At 42.3% G+C, this 26,934-nt stretch overlaps 1 protein-coding gene across 3 annotated transcripts in view; it reads left to right on the forward strand.

Annotated features, from left to right (window-relative positions):
• The window catches only part of asic1b (acid-sensing (proton-gated) ion channel 1b), a 91,781-nt gene extending 66,593 nt beyond the window's left edge, over positions 1 to 25,188 (forward strand). For 2 of the 3 annotated variants that reach the window (XM_028967303.1, XM_028967301.1), the window contains 9 exons: positions 12,769 to 12,919; positions 15,988 to 16,115; positions 17,129 to 17,279; positions 17,835 to 17,891; positions 18,185 to 18,338; positions 19,351 to 19,442; positions 19,532 to 19,611; positions 22,906 to 23,007; positions 23,773 to 25,188. In XM_028967303.1, the coding sequence (XP_028823136.1) occupies positions 12,769 to 12,919; positions 15,988 to 16,115; positions 17,129 to 17,279; positions 17,835 to 17,891; positions 18,185 to 18,338; positions 19,351 to 19,442; positions 19,532 to 19,611; positions 22,906 to 23,007; positions 23,773 to 23,868 (1,011 nt within the window). In that variant the 3' untranslated portion in view covers positions 23,869 to 25,188. Of the gene's footprint in view, positions 1 to 7,713; positions 8,488 to 12,768; positions 12,920 to 15,987; positions 16,116 to 17,128; positions 17,280 to 17,834; positions 17,892 to 18,184; positions 18,339 to 19,350; positions 19,443 to 19,531; positions 19,612 to 22,905; positions 23,008 to 23,772 lie in introns of those variants that run through there. The other variant, XM_028967304.1, reaches the window with a different exon arrangement.
• The last annotated feature ends 1,746 nt before the right edge of the window (positions 25,189 to 26,934 follow it).

A 26,934-nucleotide genomic window follows, 5' to 3' on the forward strand; every position in this document is an offset into this window, starting at 1 on the left:
GGTGTCTCTCAAGTACAGAGTAGAAAAAAAACAACAACAAACAACAATATGCAGTGTGACCGTTTCAGCTGTTTAGGAGGGAGATGGCGAGGGAGAAGAAACTATTCCTGTGTCTGGTGGTCCTGGTCTGCAGGCTTCTATAAAGTCTGCCAGAGGGCAGCAGGTCAAAAAGTCTGTGACCAGGGTATGAGGGATCTGAGATGATTTTCCCTGCCCCTTTCCTGGATTTTGAGAGGTACAAGTCCTGGATGGAGGGCAGGGGGGCACCGGTGATCCTTTCTGCTGTCTGTACAGTCCGCTGCAGTCTGATCCTGTCTCTTTTAGTGGCTGCTCCATACCAGGCGGTGATGGAGGAGCACAGGACAGACTCAATGACTGCAGTGTGGAACTGGATCAGACTGTACTTCCCCAGTTGCCTCAGGAAGTACATCCTCTGTTGGGTCTTTTTGAGCTGGTGATCCACTGGCAGGTAGCAGGTGACACGCTGAGCTGGGAGAGTTTGGAGAGCAACTACAACTAGCAACTGGGAGAGGAGTTCAGGCACAATGGTGTTGAACGCCGAGCTGAAGTCCACAAACAGGATCCTGGCGTAGGTTCCCGGGCGGTCGAGAGGTTGCAGGATGTAATGCAGTCCCATATTCACTACATCATTGCCGGTAGGCAAACTGCAGGGGGTCCAGCTGGTGTCCCGTGATGTTCTTTAGATGGTCTAAAACTAGGCGTTCAAAGGATTTCATGACCACAGACGTCAAGGTGACAGGTCTGTAGTCATTCAGACCAGTGATGGTGGGTTTCTTGGGGACTGGAATAATGGTGGAGCGTTTGAAGCAGGTGGGAACTTCACACAGCTCCAGGGATCTGTTAAAGATGTGGGTGAAGATGGGAGCCAGCTGTTCAGCACAGGCTTTGAGACAGGAGGAGGAGACACTGTCTGGACCCGCGGCTTTCCTGATCTTCTGTTTTTGGAACAGCCAACGCACATCTTCAACGTGTATTCTGAGTTCGAGGGGGGAGAGAGTTTGTCGTTGGGGTCGTTGACTCTGGTCATTGACTCTGGGGTGGGGTGGGTGAAGGGTTTGAATCTGTCTCTCTCAAACCTGCAGTAGAAGGTGTTAAGTTCTTCTGCCAGGTCTTTGTTTGCTGCAGCAGGGGTGGGGGTCGTTTGTAGCTTGTGAACTCTCGCAGGCCTCTCCAGACTGACGCAGGGTCGTTGACTGAGAAATGTTCTTTCAGTTTCTCAGAGTAGCGAGAAAGTAGCGAGCCTCCCTTTGCTCTGATTACTTCCTTGCACACTCTTGGCATTCTCTCGATGAGCTTCAAGAGGTAATCACCTGAAATGGTTTTCTAACAGTCTTGAAGGAGGCCCCTTTGCCTTCACCCCAAAGCATCTGTATTGGGTTCAGGTCCGGTGACTGTGGAGGCCTGGTCTCCACTTTACATAACTCCATATGTGTTAATTCATAGTTTTGATGCCTTCAGTGAGAATCTACCAATTCTCACTGTTTGCAGCCAGTTTATAGCTAGGACTATCTTTATATACAGCAACAATTAATTTCTTTAAATCCTCAGTGTGTTCTTTAACATGAGGTGCCAAGTTGAACTACCAGTATGAGAGTGTGAGAATGACAACACCAAGTTTAACACACCTGCTCCCCATTCACACCTGAGGCCTTGTAACACTAACCAGTCACATGACCCCCAGGAGGGAAAATTGCTAATTGGGTGTACTCACTTTTGCTGACAGCAATTTAGACATAAAGTGAAGTGATTGTCACATATGATACATAGCAGCACAGCACACGATGCACACAGTGAAATGTGTCCTCTGCATTTAACCCATCACCCTGAGTGAGCAGTGGGCAGCCATGACAGGCGCCCGGGGAGCAGTGTGTGGGGACGGTGCTTTGCTCAGTGGCACCTCAGTGGCACCTTGGCGGATCGGGATTCGAACCGGCAACCAGTTTATTGTCAGATGAAACAAATTGTGGTTGACAGAGGAAGCTATCTATCTAGATTAAATTAATTCAAATATTAATTAACCTCACCAGCAACTTTAATGGTGCATATATTATTCGCATGGAAGATATATTACTTATGTTTGACCCGATGATGACTCACCTGCATTATTCTTGCTCACAGTCATAGTAAATTGGATGTGTTCAGGAATATCAGATTCATGCTAAAAAAATGACAGACACAAGCTAACATTTGCAGCTTGATTTATTTATTTCTGGTGCATTGAGTTAAGCCCAATGCATGTTCCACTTTACTTTAATCCCACCAACACGTTTCTTTTTAATGCACCTGATTTTAAATGATTGTGTCATTGCACAGTTTAGCAAATCTTCCATTATTATTATAAATTGTTTTGTTTTATTTGAATAAATTAAATTTTGGCTGACTTGTGGAGCAATTTCTCTGATTTTGCTACCATTCCCAACTGCATAAACTCACACAGACACAAACTTATTATTATAGATTATTTAATATGCTTATTTACATTTACAGCATTTATCCGACGCCCATATTCATTTACCCCCTGGGATTGTGTCTTGCTCAGGGACACAATGGTAGTAAGTGGGATTTGAACCTGGGTCTTCTGGTTCATAGGCGAGTGTGTTACCCACTAGACTACTACCACCCATCCCATTACTTGAGGCACTAACACATGTTGCTAAGTCATGCTGCAGCTACCTGAGCAGCTGACAGTGGTGGCATATGTATTTCTCTTCAATGAAACCAGCGGCTGCGTCTCTATTGACTGCAGAGCAAGGACATATTAAGAGAGAAGAAACCTGGAAAGAGTGGGGTGGATGCTGAGAGTTTGTATTTCATCAGGAAAATCAATATGCCTTTAAACAATGTCTGAAGTTCCCCCTCAGCAATCAGGGAATTGATCAGTAATGATCAGATCTGAAATTGTGTAGCTGGGGTCTGGTAGGGTTTGGAGTCAGGCTTTTGGGTCGATGTGTATTTGCAAGTCAAACAATAAGATATAAGCAAACAAGGCCCAATAAAATGTACAAAAACTCAGTCATACAGTCATTACTCAGAGGTCCATAAGAGGAGGGAAGGATTGAAAAGTGCTTGATTATGGCCAGACAAGAGGTTAAAGAACACTCTGAACAGCCTGTGAATGCATAGAGAAGTAAGTCACACTAGGAAAGAGGAGCCATCTTTCTGCAACGTCATAAATGTCTGTGAACTCTGTCGTCATGGATGCTTCTGGGCCATCCAACGTGAAACTGTGGGAGAAAATTTCACATCTTAACAAGAATTCTAAGGCAAATTAATACCATTAATAAAGAAACATTGCCAGAGTACTGGTGGCATGTCTATAGTATGCAATTACAATACAATAGTGCTTACTATACAATTTAGCAAGTGATGGCATTAACATTTCATCATGATGCAAGTTATAATAAAATGCAGTAAAGTAAAATTTTTATTTCTTTAAAAAATAAAAAATTGTGGTCTATAACACCTTACAAAACCACAGAATGCCACCCTTTACAACTAAACTGATCCATGTGGTCCTCGGATGTGCCAAAGTTGCAAGCCACCACAGATGCAGTGGGGCAAAAAAGTATTTAGTCAGCCACCAATTGTGCAAGTTCTACCACTTAAAAAGATTAGAAAGGCCTGTAATCATAAATATACCTCAACTATGAGAGACAAAATGAGAAAAAAAATCCAGAAAATCACATCCTCTGATTTTTAAAGAATTTATTTGCAAATTATGGTGGAAAATTAGTATTTGGTCACTAACAAACAAGCAAGATTTATGACTCTCACCGACCTATATCTTCTTCTGTAAAATGCACTCATTACCTGTATTAATGGAGCCTGTTTGAACTCATTATCAGTATAAAAGACACCTGTCCACAACCTCAAACAGTCATACTCCAAACTCCACTATGGCCAAGACCAAAGAGCTGTGTAAGGACACCAGAAACAAAATTGTAGACCTGCACAAGGCTGGGAAGACTGAATCTGCAATAGGTAAGCAGCTTGGTGTGAAGAAATCAACTGTGGGAGCAATTATTAGAAAATGGACGACATACAAGACCACTGTTAATCTCCCTCGATCTTGGGCTCCACGCAAGATCTCACCCCGTGGGGTCAAAATGATTACAAGAATGGTGATCAAAAATTCCAGAACCACACAGGGGGACCTAGTCAATGACCTGCAGAGAGCTGGGACCAAAGTAACAAAGGCTACCATCAGTAACACACTACACCACCTGGGACTCAAATCCTGCATTACCAGACGTGTTCCCCTGCTTAAGCCAGTACATGTCCGGGCCCGTCGGAAGTTTGTACAGACCATCTGGATGATCCAGAAGAGGATTGGGAGAATGTCATATGGTCCGATGAAACCAAAATAGAACTTTTTGGTAAAAACTCTACTTGTCGTGTTTGGAGGAGAAAGAATGCTGACTTGCATCCAAAGAACACCATACCTACTGTGAAGTATGGGGTGGAAACATCATGCTTTGGGGGTGTTTTTCTGCAAAGGGACCCAGGCGACTGATCCGTGTAAAGGAAAGAATGAATGGGGACATGTATCGTGAGATTTTGAGTGAAAACCTCCTTCCATCAGCAAGGGCATTGAAGATGAAACGTGGCTGGGTCTTTCAGCATGACAATGATCCCAAACACATCGCCCAGGCAATGAAGGAGTGGCTTCGTAAGAAGCATTTCAAGGTTCTGGAGTGGCCTAGCCAGTCTGCAGATCTCAACCCCATAGAAAATCTTTGGAGGGAGTTGAAAGTCCATGTTACCCAGCGACAGCCCCAAAACATCACTGCTCTAGAGGAGATCTGCATGGAAGAATGGACCAAAATACCAGCAACAGTGTGTGAAAACCTTGTGAAGACTTACAGAAAACCTTTGACCTCCGTCATTGCCAACAAAGGGTATATAACAAAGTATTGAGATTAGTGCTGCACGATTAATCTAATCACAATTGTAATCACGAGGTCAGTCTGTGCGATTACATGAACGCAAAAAGCTGCGATTTAAATGTGACATGTTTGGTCACATGACTTTCGATTCGGTTCAATGGAGACCTCAGATTCGTAACTCACATAGACATATGGGTACACGTACGTCAACGTCGCCGCCATATTGCGATAGGCTCTGCTGTGGCGTGAAGCCTATTCAAGCCTATGGAGAGACGTGCATAAAAATGCCTCACTCTTGTGCTGCTTGGGGCTAAGCTAGCGAAGCTATGCATTCCTGTGTTCAAGTCAGCCTCCAAACAACGTTTTGGCTAAATGTAGGCATTAACTATTTAGACTGTTCTTAGCTTTTTAGTTAACTTTTCTCAAATTTTGAAGGTTTCCTAAAGAAATTCACCTCAGTGACCTTAACCTTAACCTTAACCTTAGCTAAGCTAGCAAAGCTATGCATTCCTGTGTTCAAGTCAGCCTCCAAACAACGTTTTGGCTAAATGTAGGCATTAACTATTTAGACTGTTCTTAGCTTTTTAGTTAACTTTTCTCAAATTTTGAAGGTTTCCTAAAGAAATTCACCTCAGTGACCTTAACCTTAACCTTAGCTAAGCTAGCAAAGCTATGCATTCCTGTGTTCAAGTCAGCCACCAAACAACGTTTTGGTTAAACGTAAGAACTATAATACAGGATTTTATAATGGCCAAATATAATCAAAACAGTGGTTTAGCCTTACCAGGGTTTGTCGTTCGACAGTAATGTTTTTTAAAGTAAAGACTTTTTTGTGATTATTTAATTTTGTAGAATATTGTATTTTGAAAGCACTGGGACTTCAAGCTGTTATAAGTAGTTTGTATGTTTCACTTTGAAATTAAACATTTCACTATTAGTAATTTGTATGTGACTTTTCATTGATATACAAGCAAGTGCCCTTTATCATATCGCAATCGCATATCGCAATATTGATCTCAATAATTGCAATATGTCTTTTTCCCCAAGTCGTGCAGCCCTAATTGAGATGAACTTTTGTTAGTGACCAAATACTAATTTTCCACCATAAATTCTTTAAAAATCAGAGGATGTGATTTTTTTTCTAATTTTGTCTCTCATAGTTGAGGTATACCTATGATGAGAATTACAGGCCTCTCTCATCTTTTTAAGTGGGAGAATTGGTGGCTGACTAAATACTTTTTTGCCCCACTGTATGTATCTTATAGGGGAAGGTTAGCGATAACCTTTCACACAAAATGTTCTTACAAAAAGCAGCTCTTCTCAAAGCTCCCACAAGTCTAGAGAACAAAACGTCTCTTTGAATCAGAGGCGACAATTACAGCATACACACATGAGCGATGACTCTCATGATCCTCTCATGCATTACAAAGTGAACAAGCACAAGGCTACCTCAGTTTTGTCCTTTGGTGTAAACACTGCAAAGGTTATTGTAAAACTATTTCATTATGTCCCTGACACATCAATCTTGATTTGCGTCAATCAAATGTATGCCAGAAGTCCATAGGACAGAGTCTGACTGCTGCAGTCTGTCATGATGAGAAACACAAGCCCCAAACTGCTTATTCTACAGACACAGACATAAAATTGTGGACATGCAAATGTATATTATAATATAATGTATATTTTAATATAATGAGGAAAATTAAGAAAATAAATATACAGGTTCACGGCAAATCTATGCGGGTGATTTTGGCCAATTTTGTCTGTGGGTTAGTCTGAATGAGGATAATGAGTAGATAAGAACAACTATTATACCGCCTACAGAGTCAACATCCAGGTTGATCCCACATTGTACTCCACAAGTGGATAACTATCAATCAGTACCACAAGAAGGAATGTTCTTATGATTGATTAATTCAAATGCTGTTTTAATGCTCTATATCAGCCAATGTACAATTTCACTCAATTCAGGCAATCTTGAAACTGTTCAAGAGCATTAGAACGTGTTAGACAGTACAGAGTGAAACAAAACAAAACCTGGTGCTACATGTAACATTCAAACATACCGACATAAAGTGCATGTGTGCGACATCGACAAACCGGGCTACATAAAGTGCAAAAACCTGGGCTCAGGCAGTATAAGACGACACTACAAACCAAATTAGTAGTTAAGGTGCAGAGAGAAATTCAGGTGTCTGATGGCCTGTGGTATGAAGCTGTTGCAGAGTCTGGCAGTGAGGGCCTGAATGCTTCTGTGCCTTTTTTCCAGATGGTAGGAGGGTGAAGAGTGCATGTGAGAGCTGTGTGGAGTCTTTCACAACGCTGGTGGCTTTATTAGTGCAAGATGACTTGTGCTATCTCCTCTGTGTAAACCTACTGCCAATGTGGATTTAGCCTGAACCTGTCAGAGTAACTCAGATCTTCTGATGCTTTCAGGCTAACATAAAAAAGCTATGCCTTGCTTTAAAATGCATTGCCTTGACAAGTAATCCAAAAAGCTCTATGTGTAATTGATCAAATGTTACAAGCGTTTTGTCATGAAAATAAAGACACATTGAATGAGGTGTGTCCAAATTTTTGGCCTGTACTGTGTGTACTTTATACTTTCAAAACACACATATGTGTGTGTGCATGCCTGTGTGTTCTGAAAGTTTCATCTTTATATTTGCATGCACACACACACACACACACACACATATATATATATATATGATAGAGAGAGAGAGAGAGAGAGAGAGAGAGAGAGATGCATGTATCTCTCTCTCTCTCTATCTCTCTCTCTCTCTCTCTGCAGAGACCTGTTACAGTTCTGAAGCTCAGCAGCATCGCTGTGGTTGCTCGCGATGTTGTAAATAGTGCCTGGAGCAGAACGGACGCGCAAGTGAAAGGGGTTTCGCGCACGGTGAATGAGTCGGCCATGTAGCCTTCTGGTCGCAGGAGATCCGCGCGGAAAGGCAGGACGCAACATGTGCGCGGAGGCTGGGCTCCGCTGGAGCTGCTGACTGAATGAACGTGTTCAGCTCGCATCTCCGGATTCAGGATGTGCGGAACCCGCGACTCTCTGTCCGAAGCGGGCCAGCTGTTCCTCAGACACACCACCTTCCACGGGCTCCGCCACATCTTCCTCAGCGGATCGTACCCGCGCAGGCTGGCCTGGCTCCTGGCGTTCCTGGCGGCTCTGGCGCTGCTTTTCACCTGGTCCTCCAACCGGGTCCGGTACCTGCTGTCCTCCCCGGTTTACACCAAGGCGCACATGGTGTACGCCAAGCGCCTGGTCTTCCCGGCGGTCACCATCTGCAACCAGAACCTGCTGCTGCCGCGCCGCATGAAGAAGCCCGACATATTCAGCGCGGGTCGGTGGCTCGGGCTCCTGTCCCCCTCCGCCCGGGACGCGCTCGCCTCCCACGTACACGGCGGCGGCGAGTCCCGCATTCTGGATTTTAAGCACTTCCTGCCGCCGCCGCGAGAGGCGCTGCCGAGCATGCGGCAGCTTCTGGACCGACTGGGGCACCAGCTGGAGGAGATGCTGCTCTCCTGCCGCTTCCAGGGCGAGCTGTGCGGCCCGCGCAACTTCAGCACCGTGAGTGGACCCTGTAGGATCAGGATCAATAAAAGATGGTTCTGGAAAAATGTGTTCTGAGTGTTTCTCGTTGCTGGGGTGGTAGTAGCCTAGTGGGTAACACACTCGCCTATGAACAAGAAGACCCGGGTTCGAATCCCACTTACTACCATTGTGTCACTGAGCAAGACACTTAACCCTAAGTTGCTCCAGGGAGACTGTCCCTGTAACTACTGATTGTAAGTCGCTCTGGATAAGGGCGTCTGCCAAATGCCTTAAATGTAAATGTAAATGTAAATTCGATTTGATTAGTTTTTGCGTCACTTTATTCACATTATTAGTAAAATGTATGGAGTAGGCATCATCCGTTTGGGAGTTTTTATTTCGAGGCGGTTGGTATTGGACAATCTGTATTTTGTGGATTATTTTTTTTATTCATAAGGACTTGATTTTTATGCGATCATTATGGATTTAGTTTAATTAATAAATCTGTGTGTTTTATCAGTAGACAGGCAACTAACTTCTGCAGACACCCCTGTACTGCAGATCAAAACACAATTTTAATCAGACAAGTGATTAAATTCGGCACACGCCAAACCATTGTCTTTTCCAGCTCCTTTTTTAGAAATATCCATCTTTCTGCTTTTCTTGCCCAGACCTTTTGCGTTCAGTCATGTAACTTTGAGGATATAATATCACTTAATCAGTGTGGACCACCTCTTTAGTTAAATCAATTCTTCGTTCTGCTAATTTCTTATAGGAAGGAGAAAACCTCTCAGTTTTGCAAATTGGGCAGTGATTTCTTGAGAGGGGGCAAACACTTTTTCACAAAATAATAATTTTGACCTCAGCTGTAGGTGTGTGTGTTCAGCATTCATGTATCTACTGTGCGTAGTGGGTGTCTGTGTTTGCTGAAGTGTGTGTGTGTGTGTGTGTGTGTATAGACGGGTGTGTGTATGCATTGAAGATGGGGATGTGTTTGTGTGCTCATGTTTGTGTGCAGAAGACTGCAAGATCCATTGATTTTCCTTCTGATCAATCTGCCCTCCACTACCCCACCATGCCCGCTGCCTCATCCTGTTTACTGTGTGATGTCAGAACATGACAGGTGGTGAGCCGCCTCCAGCTCAGGCTGCTCTGCCGATTGTGCAGCTCTGAACTCTTCATCTGTATTATGATTCTTGTTGATTTTTCAAGTTTTGCTCTAAATTGGCCCTTCAGTAGGCCATTGTGGGGCCTTTTTTCAGAGACGAAGTCTGGGGTTTCTGGTGCTGTGAAAAAGGTAAATAAACTGCACAAATCTAGTTTTATTGATAGAAAACTCTTCCAGATTTAACAAACAAGGGTCTCCCTCTATCCAATCCATCCAGGACTGAGTCCTCGCTCTGCAGAACAGAAAGATCTTTTTCTCTACAGAACAAGAGTCTCTCTCTGTAGGGATGTGCTTTCTCTGCAGAATGGAGGTCTCTCTTTGTATAAGAAGGGTCTTTAGCTCGAGAACAGCTGTATTTTATGTTGAGAAGTACCGTCTGTCTATCTGAGTTACATTTACAGCATTTATCAGATGCACTTATCCAGAGAAACTTACACTCAGTAGTTACAGGGACAGTACCCCTGGGGTTAAGTGTCTTGCTGAGGGACACAATAGTAGTAAGTGGGATTTGATCCTGAACCATAGGCGAGTGTGTGTCTTTCTGCATAACATTTTCATCTCTCTCGCTTTCTCTTGCTGCTGCCCATTTCGAAGAGAGTGGCTGTAATTGCCCTCAGAGTCCTGGGGCAGAGACCCTGTGTGTGACAGCTGTTCTATCAAGAAGATCGATATGGAAACACATGCAGGCAACATGTTAGCATCTGTTCCATCTCAATGAGGGCTTCAGTAACTGGTTCAGGAGTGGAGCAGCTCCAGGATGGTGGCCCAGTGGGGTTTCACCCTTTTGCATGTTTACACAGCAGCCTGTGTGTGTCGTGTCTCTCTGTTGCTGTTACATTCCAATTAAATGGCTGTGGCCCAAGGTCACCACCACTGAATACACATACATCAAACACACCCTTGCGTTCAGTGTGCCAGTTACCACAGCAACTCAGAGAACCATCGTGTTTCTTAGTGTTGCTTCTGCTCACCCCATCGCTGCTTCTCTTCCACACACAATTTGAATACACAAACATTCACAGCATCCATCTGCCCACACTCACACACAGACACAGAACAGCCTTATGATCGGAAGTGGAGGAAGCGTAGTCAGGGCAACACACATTCTGTTTATTGTGAAGTAGGCTCAAGTTATATCTTATGCTGCTTAGACCAAACTGTCTTTATTGTTCCAAAGTTGTTCATCTTCACAACAAAGATGTCACAACTTTTAGGCATGACGAGGCAGGAGAACAGAGAGGAGGACGAAGAGGTGACGAAATGACGAGGAAGAAGGGGGCATCGCATGACATCACGATACAGGGGTTTAATGGTGCAGAGCAGGACAGGGGAGACATCCGAGACGCGGTGAACATGTCACACATCAAAGACCCGATGGCAAACAGAAACGGACAGGGCAGCTTTATACACTTAAAAGGGTCAAAACAATTAGGGAACATAACACAGTGAAACTCCAGTCCAGATCCCGGACCGGAGTAACCCCTTCCAGACCGGATGATGACAAAAGATCACTTTAGAACATTTCACATTGGACGAACTACATCACATATCCTAGGAATTTTGGTGGGAGATAAAAGATGTATGTATAATTCCATCACAGTTCAGAGAAAGCCCAAAATGACCATGAGGCGTGTACTCAGACCACAGCTGTATAAGACTCAATTGGTTCTCTTGTCACGATCCGGTCCGAAAAGGGGTTACTCCAGTCCGGGATCCGTGAAATGTTCCCTAATCGTTCTCACCTGTGTCAAATGTATAAAGCTGCCCTGTTAGTTTCTGTTCCGCCGTCAGGTCTTTAACGTTATGTTCCGTGTTCACTAATGTCAACATCTTGGATGTCTCCCCTGTCTTGTGTTCCACCATTAAACCCCTGTTTCGTGATGTCAGGTGAAAGCGCCCTTCATTCCTCGTCACTCTTCGTCCTCCTCTCCATGCACCCGCCGCATCATGCCCGCATGAACGTGACATCTCTCTGTGGTTTTGGTGGTCTTAGATTTAGTAATTACTGTTCAGTGAGTCTGTAAAGGATAATTTCCATGGTTACCATTTGCACATTTACAGTAGTTTAAGCATTTTATGCTGATCATAGGTTTTTTTTTGTTTTTTTTTTTAGTGAAGTGATTGTCACATGTGATACACAGCAGCACAGCACACGGTGCACACAGTGAAATTTGTCCTCTGCATTTAACCCATCACCCTGAGTGAGCAGTGGGCAGCCATGACAGGCGCCCGGGGAGCAGTGTGTGGGGACGGCGCTTTGCTCAGTGGCACCTCAGTGGCACCTTGGCGGATCAGGATCAGGCAACCTTATGATTACGGGGCCGCTTCCTTAACCGCTAGGCCACCACTGCCTGGTGGTGGCCAATAGTTAGAGATATACTGAGTGTAGTGCCAATAAAATGTCAAGAATAATATGAAGTATAGTGCTTAATATGTATGAGAAAACAGTTACAACAGATATGGGCTTAAAAGCACTCAAAGGTTTTGTGTAACACTTTTAATACCTGAAAAATGTTGTTAAGTGCGCTGGGTTGACATTGTGCTGCTCTCTATCATTTCACCAGTGTAATAAGCCATTACCAATTAACTACTTGGTTTTCTAGTCAAAAAGCCTTGGGCTTTTGACTGAACAGTGTCAGTGTCAAAGTTACTGTTTATATTTTAGGGATGTGAGAAGGTGAATCCACCTCCCTTTCTCAGTGTCACGTTCACCAGAGGACAGCAGATTGGAGTTGACCATGAGAGCACAAGTGACTTTGAACAATAACACACGCACGCACACTAAAACATTAAAATACACACGCATTTGGCTTGGAACTATTTCATGTTCTATTTCTTATGTTTTTCTTATGACCCTGGTATATCAGACAAACATTCAAATTACTGTATTATATACATGTAGTATTGTAGTATTGGGAGTTATACATGTAGTTTAGAAGTATTGGGAGTTGTACAAATGTAATGTCGCCTGGTAAAAGAGTGATTTCTGTTGGTGTATCTTTTTTTTCTATTTTGCAGGCTATGTGCTGTAGGTGCAATCTGGTCTAGTCCCCTCAGTGATGGTTCAGCCACAGTTTCGTTTGGGCCTGGGGTTAAGTTAATCTGGGGTGTTTTATTGCTGTCTGACTGTTTGGTGTTTTCCTTTCCAGATCTTCACCCGCTATGGGAAGTGCTACACCTTCAATTCTGGCATGGATGGACGTCCTCTGCTGGTCACCATGAAGGGTGGGATGGGCAATGGGCTGGAGATCATGCTGGATATTCAACAGGATGAGTACCTGCCTGTGTGGGGGGAGACGGGTGAGAGAGCTCACATCCAAAAACACTGTTCAATACCTACATTAATTATTATTATAACCATATATCTCAGATCTCATGGACTGGTCATGTGACATGCATTGAACCACAAAATCAGCATCCAACAGATTGCTAAAAGTTACAACAAAATGGAAAAATGTTATCTTGGAACTCAGATAATGTGGACATAATATAATCTCAATGTATTTAAAAGCTAAAGGTTTTGCAGACATTTGAAACATGGTTACCTCTCGCAATGTAAATTTGATGCTAATTTCAATGACATTTAAAGTAAATTATTATCATAGCCCAGACATTCAAAGTTCAGTTGAAATATCGTATATTGAATAGTGAATTAATTAAGGCTTAATTAAAATATTCATACAATGCACCACATTTTATCTCTTCATCCTGGCTATCATATGTTAAACTTAACAGCACTCATGTACCTTTAGACCAGTGACTTTTTTTTGTCCCGTGCATTACAACTTGGTCATTTTAGTTTAGCATATATTGGTACTGCATAAACATTATTTTAGTGTTGCACAGTTTTGACACCTTGGTGCAGGATCTGATCACCTTACGCATTACCTGATGACGGTGGCTGAGAATTGCAAATCAAATTAACATTTCATAAAAAAAATGTGATGTGCAGGTTTAAAATATAATTGCCAGATGCTTGGCTCCATTTCACCTCCTCAGCTTCTCTCACAATAGTTAAAATGCATGATGATGGTGGCAGAGAATTGCAAATCAAAATGAATATTTCATAAAAAAATAATGTTTATTAAAAAAATTATTTACATTATGCGCAACACTTCACCAAATCACCAAAATCACCCAATCACCAAAACAAATGAACAAGAAGTGAATTATACAGAAAGAATAGGTACTATAGACTGAAAGCTTGTGTTTTCTGACCGCTCATTTAGTGTGCGAGCTTAAGCTAACCCAAGCCTGATTAAACTGATAGGAATTGATCGACTTGCGATCTCTGGTGTCTGAGGTGTTGACTTGGCCACCAAAATCTCCAGATTTTCTTGTTGGCAAAGGGGCAGGTACTCAATAAGGTTTGGAGACTCTCAACATCCTCCTCGATTTTCAGGGAACCTGCACTGACTCACATTGGGAAGTTATGGATCTTGAACTCTCACAGTCATATCGAACAGATCTGTAATGCATTCTGTGCTCAGGTTCTCTGTACTCACTTTGGGATGCTGGTCTCCGTCCCCATTTTTCACCAAAGAATTGCTCTGTTCCGTGTTTCCTCATAGGGCAGCCTGTATGCCACTGGGCATGTAACAGTGAGCAATACAGCACACACAACACATTTATATACAGTGTACACACCACTGATAAAATGGCACATTTTATTCACATTGTTTCAAAACTGTGCGAGTGAGTGTGTGTGTGTATGAAATAAGAAGTAATCAAGGTAGCCTTGGAACTCCTGTGTGTAAGCATGTGTGTTTGCTAGAATTCTTGAATAAACGTAATAATCTGTCTGCATGTATGGAGCCATATTGAAAAGCACAAAATATGCTTCCCACTGCTTATTTTTGTGTGATCTGAGGGGTAATCCAGGCCCTTCAGTGTGTGTTAGTGAGTGAGTCACCCCAGGCTGAAGAAATGTCACATGTATGATAGTAAAAGGATTTTGCTTTAACATTGGGCCTTAATTTGGATGTAGAGGTAGATTTCTAGGCAAGGGCACATCAAAAAACTTGGTGATATCGTCACCCTTCCGGTCTGCAAATGCCATTGAAACCGAAAAACTTGGCCACACTCACTTCATGATTTACTTGCAGTGATATGTGGTGAAAGCAAATTAAATATCCTGTAATAGTTAGTGAAAGTGTTTGATGCAGAGCAAGCACTGTACATGGTGCACTCAACAAAATATGTTCTCTGCATCAGAATCAGAACATGATCAGAATGGCGTTTATATGTGAGTAAACACAGAGAGCAGTGGGCAGCCATGAGAGGTACCCGAGCAGCAGTGTGTGTGGATGGTATCTTGCAGTGTGGATGGTATCTTGCAGGGTGGTAGTAGCCAGTGGGTAACACACTCACCTATGAACCAGAAGACCCAGGTTCAAATCCCACTTACTACCATTGTGTCCCTGAGCAAGACACTTAACCTAAATTGCTCCAGGGGGACTGTCCCTGTCACTACTGATTGTAAGTCACGCTGGATAAGGGTATCTGATAAATGCTGTAAATGTAAATGTAAATCATCTGATAAATGCTCATGGCAGTTCAGGATTTGAACCCGCGAGTCCGCTTCCTTACGAGTCCGCTTCCTTAGCTTGGCCCCCACCACCAGATAGTAAACCACCCCAAAATACTTTAATCTTAATTTGATATTATAGTAATGTCATTAATCTTCAGTTTACTGCACAAAGACAAAATTAGAAATACACAAGGCACCTAGTGTCAGGGTGAAAATAAAGCCCAAAATATCAGTAAATGCAGTGTGAGTTCAAGTCAGCCATCTTTTGTGTAACACACAGTGGTGTAGTGGTATTAAGATATGTGTGTCTAAATATCTGATTAACTCTTTAGGTTGCTAAATCTAATCCAAAGAGAATACTTTTTATTTCTATTTATTTTTATGTATTAATGATTATATTCAAGTCAGTGACACCATTCCAGAATAGCATAACTAATGGTGAGTGCAGTGTTGATAAAAGCATGACTGTAAAAGTGGGTTTTTAGTCTGTATTTAAATAATGAAACTTTTTCTGATGCCCAAATGTTCCATCGGAGGTTGTTTAAAGATTTTGGGCTCTGTAAGCAAATGCTCTATTTCCAGCAATGACTTTGAGTAGTTGGGGGACAGAAAGTAGTGGATTGTGGTTGGTTATGAGGGACTAGTATTAACTACAGGGTTCAGATCAGGAGGGCCCAGACCAAGTTGTGTTAGGATTTATTCATGAATTGTCTTTGAAAATTGATTTTCTTCTGTTAGGTAGGGCTTAAGAGTAGGATTCGAAAGCATTGATTTATAAAAAGGATAATTGGGGTTATAAAGCAGTAAAGCTCACCCTCCTCTCTTGTTACTCTTGCAGATGAGACATCATTCGAGGCAGGCATTAAGGTCCAGATCCACTCACAGGATGAGCCGCCATTTATTGACCAGCTGGGCTTTGGTGTGGCACCAGGATTTCAGACTTTTGTGTCCTGTCAGGAACAAAGGGTAAGAGCTGAACTAATTCACATCAGCACATGAAAACATCAGCACAGGACCATCTTAGCACAAATCTCACTTGTACTGATTAATCTTAATCTTATGTACAAAAATAGGCACACATTTCTTCCTTGTGTACCTGAATGACCATTTTAATGGGATGTGGATGAGATAAAACACAACAATAAAAAGACAACATCAAAAAGAAATAAAATGTATTATTTAAGAAACCGAAGGACATAAATAAATAACAAATACAATTACAAAAGCATCTGAAGATAGAGTTGAAAAGCCTGTTGTATTCACTTTCCTTGTAAATTATTCAGTAACACTAAAGCTGCAGAGCCCTGATGCATAAAAATAAATTCTGTCATATCTCTTCTGTTCTCTTCTTTTCTTGTGTTTAGGCTTGGTTTAGGATTTGGTTCAGGTTTAGCATTCAGTTTGGATAATGAGTCACCGACCAACAGATTAAATAATTATTAATTTCAAATGACATTGACATGATTCGGGTAATGCATCTAGATTAATAGAATAAAATACATTAAAACTCATTTTAAATATTCTGAATAAGGTCATTAAAATAACAGTAACATATTCCTGGTATTAAAGGTAGCTTGGGTATTGATATTGTTAATTGAATGATTTTGAAATCAATTGAGATGATGCCCTGGGTCGCAGATCAGGGAAGGATGCATAGGCTTGACTCCCACAAACAAACCAGTTTAATCAATAACACAGAACATAAAAGGGATCGGGAAAACCTACCATGTGTGACGACAAAGACTGCACGCCAACCAGACACATTCAAGGTACATTTACAGATACATACGGGAATACCACCCAGAGTGCCAGAGAAGGTTTGGGTTGTGACACATGCTCAGTTTATTTCTCATTCAGACAGATGGTCTCTTATTAATTTGTATTAAACATACAAGTAGATTGAAATAACACTGATCAATAATTGATCAATCAATATTAGGAGTAACAATGTTTTTCCTTTGTGTGTGTGTACTCCTCAGCTGACCTATCTTCCCCCTCCATGGGGTGACTGTAAGTCCACCCCAATTGACTCGGATTTCTTCAGCAGCTACAGTATCACTGCATGCCGCATTGACTGTGAGACGCGCTACCTAGTGGAGAACTGCAATTGTCGCATGGTGCACATGCCAGGTAAAACATACACTGTAATCCAATCCCTTACGTGACATACTTTCATTAACTGTCTCAGTGTGTGTTTCTCAGCACGCTCCAGTAAATTAGTTTAAATGAACTTGATGGAAAAAAAACATTTTGGAGATTATTTCAGGGTTATTTGTTAGATTATTTTAATCTTTTTTTTTTTTTTGGAATTCGAACCAGCAATCTTATGATTACTGGTCTGTTTCCTTACTGCTAGGCCACCTCTGCATCATGTGTGAATAATGTGTTCAAGGTAATTCAAAATAATTCTAGTTTAGGTCATTTCAGTGATCTCTATAGTAGTTTTATTTGCTTGATACAATTGGACTCTTCTGAAACACAGTGACTTAGTTTCCACAACCAACCATGTCTTCTGAGACAGAGGTATTCACTGTATCAGTGAAGGCTGGAATATTAATAAACCAGTTTAACTTAAATTATAGTGGCAACATTTGGACTACCTTGCAATTACCAAAAAACTATTGACTTGATTTCAGACATTTTTTTTTTTCTGAAGGAGTAACATTTGGTTGTTCCTGTCTATAGGTGATGCGCCATACTGCACCCCAGAGCAGTATAAGGAATGTGCAGATCCTGCTCTGGGTGAGTGAGGGGAATCAAAGATTGTGCTTTTGGGCTCACATCTATAAGTGTTAAATATGCATCCATTGTGTGTATGTGTGTGTGTGTGTGTGTGTGTGTGTGTGTGTGTGCAAGAGAGAGAGAGAGAGAGAGAGAATGAGTGATTCAGTACAGCCTGTAGGCCTGGAGAGAAAGTGATAAACTGATCCCAGATGGCCATAATAAATCCCCTCCAGAATTTTCCCCCACCTACTCTTTTTCATCCATTCATACTGATGTCCTTGTCTGATGTCAGTATTCTACTCTGCCTGCAGATTTCCTGGTGGAGCGGGACAATGATTATTGTGTGTGTGAGACACCCTGCAATATGACACGCTATGGGAAAGAGCTTTCCTTTGTCAAGATCCCCAGCAAAGCCTCTGTCAAGTACCTTGCAAAGAAATTCAACAAAACAGAGCAGTACATCTCGTGAGTTCCGCCCGGGGTGACATGCAGCAAAATAAATGGGGCAGTGGGTAGTCTAGTGGGTTAAGGATGGTCACAGGCTTGAATCCACCAGCCATCATGTCCCGATCAAGTTTCTTCACAGATGAGCTAAAAGCAGAGAGCACATTCATATTCAACCTGCGACAGCACGCAAACTCTCTGGGGTCGAGTAGGTCAGGTTTCATTTGTTTTTGAACTGATAACTGAACGTGACTGCATTGTCTACATTTTGCAAGTGTAAGTGAAGGAACATAGAGAGAGGCAAGAGGAGAATGGAGAAAGAGACTGAATGAGATGACCTTATTCTTCAGCTCTGGGTGAATTCACCTGCACCCTAACGTGTTTAGCTCTGGACAGTTCAGGGTCCTGATAAGAGAGCTTGGTGATCTTCTTCTCATCTCCACCTGCTTTAAATTCTGAAAGAATCGCTGATCATATTTCAGCTGCTTTTAAATCTGCAGCTCACGCAGCCAGTTACTTAAATAGATGAGCAATAAATCCAAAAGTCCTCTAGTTTAGGACACAACACAGAACGTGTTGCTGGCAGATCCATCTCCTGGGCTTTTTGCTATAATTAGTCTGAGAGCCCATGAGTCTGTCTTTCTGTCTGCGTTTTCTATCCATGCTTCCTACATCATGGTAATTGTTTGGTTATATTTAATGACTTTAGCTGGTGGTATGTGAACTTGTGTTGGTGTATGTGTTGGACGTCACAGTAGATCATGAGATCTACTATGATCCACCCACTCTGTAGATCATGAGATCTACTGTCATCCACCCACTCTGTCTCTGACATACAGGAGTATGTCAGAGACATACAAAAAAGAAAGATATGAAATAGACTGTCTGAGGACCACCAGATCTGTCATCTGCTGATAAAACCTGTGAAAAATAAAAATACAATAAACAAACTAATGATAAAAGAAGGATTATTAATACATAATGATATGTATTTTACCAGTTCTACTCATATGACCCTTCTCCTCTTCTACAGAGACAATATCCTGGTGCTGGACATATTCTTTGAGGCACTGAACTACGAGACGATTGAGCAGATGAAGGCTTATGAATTGGCAGGGCTACTGGGTAATGGATGGATTCAGGTGTAGGATGCTGAAGACTACTCATCTGCATAATGACAACAGCAACCAAGTTTTTTTATATTTCATTTACAGGTGACATTGGAGGCCAGATGGGACTGTTCATAGGAGCCAGTATCCTCACAATCCTGGAGCTGTTTGACTATCTGTATGAGGTAAGGCATTTCCAACCAACTCATCACTTTTATTGGCAACGTCTATCCCCACATGTCAGCAGTGGGGTTTAAATATTCTAGAGACTCTTGCTTTAGGCTCTGAAGCTGTTTGTAATTCACAGCACGTCATTAACATCCTAATTAGCCTAAGCCTTTCGTAGCGGGTCTGTCTGTGGTCCCTGGGATGCATTTTAAAATGATTGATTGCTATTCATTTTCCATAAAGCTGCCTGTGCTGATCCATCTGAACTGGCTGCCCAGTGGCGCATACAAGGGGCATGTGGAGTTTTTGCTTAAAACACTTAAATCATGTCATCAGGAACGGAGAGTGGCTCTCCAAAGCCAACAAAAGCAGAGTCACAGAGATGCATCTGAGGGCACTGAGGGCCCTCTGATTGATGCTTGGTGATCTGTCATCAACAGCACAGCGCCACAATTCTCTAAATTGTTGTCTCACCCATAACTCTCATTTCAGCTGACATCACAGCACATCTTCAACATTAGAGAACAAAAATGTTAACAGCTAACCTCATATAGGTATCATGGTGACCTTAGGTCAGGCCTACAGCAGCATGTCATGTCATGTTGGGGTCACTGGGGGTGCTATTTGTGGTGCTCAAGTTTATTTCATGGTTTTATTATATTAAAGCTCAGATCTATGTAAATTGATTAGGTAGAGTGCTTTTCTATTGGCAAGTGACCAATCAGACAGAAACAGAGTCTCTGCAGTATTTACCGTTCTCTGATAAAACTCACTGAAGCAGCAGCAAAAGTGTTCAGCTTCTTGGTGCCTCTCCCTCTTTGTAAAGGTTTGGGACCACCATGCGAGCAAAATGCGCAGGGTGACTAGAAGATTTTGATTAGTGATTGTGAAGTTTCCAGGTGAAGGTAAAGGCTAGAAAACATCATAGTGAACAAAAAAGAGAAAATTATGTTGGACATGACTTGCTGATTTTATTGTTGACAAAAAACAATGTATTGTGTGCAGATTGTAGGATTAAGTTGATTGCTGATGGATGTAGATACTTTACACCTAGAATTGTTCAAGTAAAGAGTCTGCATAGATATTTCTGTAATAATATCTCTCTATTTATATTTTTACTAATGTTATTGGTACTGGTTATGGTCAAGATGTTGAACTGTGGATTACGGTTTGCCGCTGTCATAATCACTGTAAAAGTGCCATGACATTTTTCCTTATCATCATAATTTCTACACCACTAAAAGTGTAGTGAAACTGAATGTCATTGTGAAACACTGCAGCACAGCACATGGTGCACACAATTAAATGTGTCCTCTGCTTTTAACCCATCATCCTTAGTGCGCAGTGAGCAGTGTGTGGGGATGGAGCTTTGCTCAGAGGCGCCTTAGTGTCTGCATTAACACAAGTTAGAATGTTGAGGAGCACAAGGCTAGAAATCATTCTGTCATGCTGATTGAGATAAAATAGCAGACTGAATGCTTTAAAAGGAGGGTGATGCAAGAAAACATGTGCAGTCATCATTGTGTTGCATAAAAAGGGCTTCACAGGCAAGAATATTGCTGCTACTAAAATTTCACCTAAATCAACAATTTACCGGATCATCGAAAACCTCAAGGATAGAGGTTCAAGTGTGAAGAAGACTTCAGGGTGGCAAGCAAGCATGTCCAGCGTATCCTAAAGATACTTCAGCTGCAGGATTAGGGTGCCACCAGTGCAGAGCTTGCTCAAGAATGGTAGCAGGCAGGTGTGAGTGCATCTGCATGCACAGTGATGCGAAGAGGATGGCCTGGTGCCAAGAAGGGCAGCAAAGAAGCCACTTCTTTGCAAGAAAAACAGGACAGATTGATGTTCTGCAAAACATACAGGGATTGTACTGCTGAGGACTGGGGTAAAGTCATTTTCTCTGATGAAGGCCATTTCTGTCTATTTAGGGTATCTGGAAAAATTATTGTCTGGAGAAAAAAAGCTGAGAACTACCATCAGTCCTGTCTCATGTAAAGCAGTAAAGCATCCTGAAAAGCAGTAAAGCATCCTGAGACCATTAATGTGCTGGGCTGCTTCTCATCCAAGGGAGTGGGCTCACTCACAATTTTGCCTAAGAACACAGCCATGAATAAAGAATGGTACTAAAACATCCTCTGACATCAACTTCTACCAACCATCCAAGAACCGTTTGGTGAAGAAAATGCCTTTCCATAAGGCTTAAGTGATAACTAAGTGGCTCAGGGTGTCACGACTACGGACTTACGGGGGAAGGAAGCGCAGAGGTCTGACATGTTGGGAAGGGGTTTTATTCATATATATAAACAAATACAAATAAACAATGGCGCGGTGGCCAAAAACGGGAAATAAAAGGGAAAAACACAAACTAACCCGTAGGCGTGTGGCGATTGCCAGAAAATGTCCACGAAAATGCCAGCGACCCAGAAGGGGCAGAAACTTCCGGCATTTATGGGGCGTCAGGATTGGAGTCAGGTGTGGAGCCCAGCTGCAGGCAATCCTGACACAGGGAAAAAACGTTTTGGGTCCATAGCCAGGAAACTCCCTGGACCTTAATCCAATTGAGAACTTGTGGTCAATCCTCAAGAGGATGGATTTGGAACAAAATGGATGGATGGATAAAACAAAAATGAGCAAAGTTTATTTGGATAACAGGGGAAAAAAAGAGGGTCCCGGCTGATTTTGCAGTGCGTTTCTACAGTCTGCTGACTGGTCACGATTATGACCAGTCCTGGGCACACCAGTGTTTACACACGGTGCTATATGATACAGATTCAACACACAGTCATATTAAGCACAAACCAATTCTTTGGAGGCAACATCAGACACTGGGGACACCTCAGGGTTCGTGAGGGAGAACAGCTATGATAAGCTTTGGATTGTGCAAGCTTAAATGGGGGTAATGCTTAATCCTAACAGGATGCACCTGACATCCAGGCCGCAGGATCCTTGGGAGGAAATGTAATTATGGGAACTCAGAAGTGAGGGAAAGGCAACGGCAAGTGTATGCTACGGACTTATCAGGGAGTTGCAGCCACACACGACATGCAGACACAGACATAAACACTAATATTCGTTGAAAGGGGGAGAGCGTTGAGTGACCCAACACGGACGTGACTGTCAAAATTTCAGAAAAGGTTCCATTTGAGATTTTTCATAAAACAACTGATATGCAGTTACTCTTGCTGCTCTGCTGTCACAGCTGTCAATTTACATGTCTCTGACATTGGGTATGTGGTTTTATATTTGGTGACATTATTTATATTCCATTTTTTTTTAAATAAAGATTCTTTTGTTGATGTTTTTACTAGGTCATCAAATTCAAGCTGTGCCGATGTAGCCAACGGAAACACAAGCGCAGCAACAACAATGACCGGGGAGCAGTGCTGAGTCTGGATGATGTGAAGCTCCATGTCAGTAACTGTCTCATCTTCTGCACTGGACTAGAAATATCAGGGGATGGGAGGGTGGAGGGATACAGGAAAGACTGTGAGAGGGTCACACCCGAAGGTGGAGGGAGAGGAACGACGGAATCCGATCTGTGAAGATTAATTAACGCAGTTTATTTCGGGAACAACAGAAAATAAATAAAAACAAATCCACCACTCCTGGTGCTGAAGGGGGTCCTGTAAGGATCTTCTCTGTGCTGCTCGACACTGTTGTCCGCTTTGTCTAGCTCCCAAGTCCTACGCATTGAAGAGAACATCACAGTTCTCTGGAGCATAGAAAGACACATGACTTCCCATGGTTAAGCACCATCCTGTACAATACAGAGATATACACAAATATCAGCACAAACCAGACTCTGGGGACTCTTTTGAGATTTGTGTTGAAGAACTGCTTTGTAGATCTCCAGATTACACAGGTTTAAGTGTAAGGGAAGCTTAAGGGGAGTGGATTGCTGTATTCTCAGACTGCATTGCTGCAGAGGACACCCTCTCAGGAAAAAGAGCTGTTTGACGTTCTCATGGGACTGGGAGGGACAAAGTGGCTGAGCATAATGGCTTCCCAGCAGACTTTAGAGATCATCTGCTCTTCTATAGGACAGGAGTCGTTAGCTGTGGTGTAATGGGCTTTCGTTACAATGTGCATGAATTGACACCCTATTTTTGTAGAGTGTACATATTATGCAGAATGAACAATCATCTTCTTTCTAATCCTCTCTTCTCTATCCACAGGCTCCCTGTGAAAATTTGCGTACAGCGCCAAGCTACCCTGGCAACATCCTACCTCACCACCCAGGGCAGAGCAACTTTGAGGACTTCACCTGCTAAGGCAGTCAGGGTCGAGCAGGGGGTGCAGTTAAGGATGAACCACTTGCCTGATGGTGCTCAACCAAAGCTGAACACCTGAACTTCCCATATAGGAGTAAAAACTGGCATGTCAAACATTTTAAAGGAGAAACCTTCAATCCACCGAAAGATGGATGGTTTATGTAGAAATTTGCGTTTGCATCCAGAAAGCCTTTACCCAAAAAAAGTGAAATTTCCTTGAACGTTATAGGAATTTGGATCACTGCCTCAAATGTCTTTGTGAAGCCTCACCAACACAACCTCTCTCACTGTGGGATGGAAACAAGTGAACTGCAGCAGAGGTCCCTCTCTGCTCCTGAGCTCATGCCTTCAGTGTACATAGCAAACTGGAGATGATGACTGAGGTCTGTTAGAGTATCTTAATGCTTTTACCCTTCATGTAGCAATGTGAGTCACAGCTGCCCGTAGACTGGAGCAGAATGTATTGTCCCCATTCACCCACAGCCACAGGACCAAGGAAGGAGGACCAGCCTGTGTGTGTAATGAGAGTGTGGTGAAGTGCAATGTGTGTGTGGGTCCTTATGTACCCTTTCAGGATTCATCTTGTAAATGCATGATTGTACCCATCATTATCAGCATGATTTTTATTTTTGCTCCACAATTACTATTACCGTTGCCAAGTTTGCCTCAATTACATTGCAGATGTTGCAGTATAGAGACTGTCATTGTGCTGTGTATGCCTGTGAGTGTCTGTGAATGTGTGTGTTTTTCTGTCTTGGTGGTATAGAGAGGTTTGTGCAGATGAGGTCAGGGATACTTGGGCGAAATACTGCAATTGCGATATACAGTGTGTGTGTGTGTCCTTTCATCTGTTTCTGTTTTTCTGTTGCTGTTCTTGTCTGAAATTGTCATATCAAAGCACAAGAAGCATCAGTATGTAGAGGTGATGAAATTCATACTGATACTCTCATCATGTTCATTACAGCATTAGTACTATTGTAAACTATCATTAGTCTTTTTTCTACTATGAAATGTACAGTGCATATTGCCTGATAGTGCAGTCTCCATCTTAACAAGTTCCAGGCTGTTCTATTTATCTATGAAGTTACAATAAAAATATTAATGATCATTTTAAATGTTGTGAGGGATTCATGATATTCATGTTACCTAAGGTTGCTACAATCTTTGTTGTCTTAATTTTCCTCATCTTAGAATATAAATCTGAAAAATCAAAACACAATACACTGGATGGACATAACCTGGTGTGTATGTGTGTATATTACAGCTTTTCATAATGTCTACACACAATGCTCAACAATAATAAAGCAAAACTAGGTCTTTCCTGTGTTTTGTAAATGTATTTAAAAAAGTTGTCCCATATACATAATTATTCAGAATTATTGAATTCTGTTTATTTCAATGTTCCTTGAGTGGCTTCTACAACTTCATTGAACTCAATGTGTGCCAATTAGACATAATAAAGAAAGGTACACAACCGTCTATGTAAGGATGAGCGGTTTATGTGGTATGTCACCAAAACCAACATATGAGGTCCAGAGAATTGTCACCAGACCTGCAAGGTGGTAATGTTGCAAGACGCAGATCTGGGGAAGGATACAAGAAACCTTTGGCACCAAAAAGCATCTCAAAAGCACAATAGCCTTTATAATTGTGAGATGGTAGAGACTGTGAACCATCACTAAATGATTATGAGGTGAAAGCCTTGGTCAGACAGGGAGAACCAAACAGTAAGACAACAATCAGTGTATGGCCAGACAGAAAGTGTTTCTCACTAAGAGGCTCATTAATGCCATCTGTGAGGACCTTGTCTGATGAAGCAAAGGTTTTGCCCCAGTTAACAACAACGTGTATGTTGGAAAGTGGGTACTGAGTATAACCTGATCAATACCATCCCTATAGTACAGTGGCACCATCATGCTGTAGGAATGTTTTGCTGTAACAGGGACTACAAGACCAGTCAGGACAGATGGATAGATGGATGCAAAAAAATATACAGAAATCCTAAAAAATATAAATATATATATTTCAGAAAAACAATCTTTTTATTCACGTTATTCATGTTGTAGTTTCTATACATAAAACAGACAAGTTCATCTAAATATTTAGGTTACAAGTTCATCTAAATATTCTCTAAGTAGCTGTCTTGAGCTGCCGTTTAAAAGTCCTCAGTGACTGTGCTGTTCTGACCTCTAGGGGAAGTTCATTCCACCACCGAGGGGCCAAGACAGAGAAGAGTCTAGATGAGTGTCTTCCTTTTACCTTTAGAGATGGAGGGACCAGGCGAGCAGTACTGGAGGCTAGGAGTATACAAGGTGCAGTGCGAGGTATGATAAAGGCTGTGAGGTAGGATGGTGCTACTCCATGTTTGGCTTTGTAGGCCAGCATCAGTATTTTGAACCTGATTAGTGCAGCTACTGGGAGCCAGTGGAGGGAGCGTAGCAGAAGGGTGGTGTGGTAGAATTTGGGAAGGTTGAAGATCAGTCATGCTGCTGCATTCTGTATTAGTTGTAGAGGTCGGATGGTACATAAAGGTAGACAGGCTAGAAGGGAGTTACAGTAATCCAGTCGTAAGATTACTAAGGACTGAACCAGTATCTGGGTGGCCTGTGTTGACAGATAAGGACAGATTTGTCTGATATTGTAGAGAAGGAATCTACATGAGCGGGAAAGATTGCTGATGTGATTCGTGAATGAGAGTTGTTGTCTATTGTTACTCCAAGGTTGCGAGCTTTTGTAGAAGGAGAGAGCTGTGAGTTGTCCAGGTAAATAGCAAGATCCTGATGTGGTGAAGAATCTGCTGGAATGAATATTAGTTAAGTGTCGGTAAGATTGAGTTTGAGGTGATGGGCTAAAGTAAAGTGAAGTGATTGTCTTTTGTGATACACAGTGAAATTTGTCCTCTGCATCACCCATCACCCTGAGTGCCATGACAGGCGCCCGGAGCAGTGTGTGGGGACGGTGCTTTGCTCAGTGGCACCTCAGAGGATCGGGATTCAAACCTTCTGATTAGTTAGACAGAAACAGCCAGAAGGGCAGTTACAGTAGAATGAGCTGTTCTGAAGCCAG

Source organism: Denticeps clupeoides, chromosome 2 (assembly GCF_900700375.1).
Source record: "Denticeps clupeoides chromosome 2, fDenClu1.1, whole genome shotgun sequence".
Classification (NCBI taxonomy): Eukaryota; Metazoa; Chordata; class Actinopteri; order Clupeiformes; family Denticipitidae; genus Denticeps; species Denticeps clupeoides.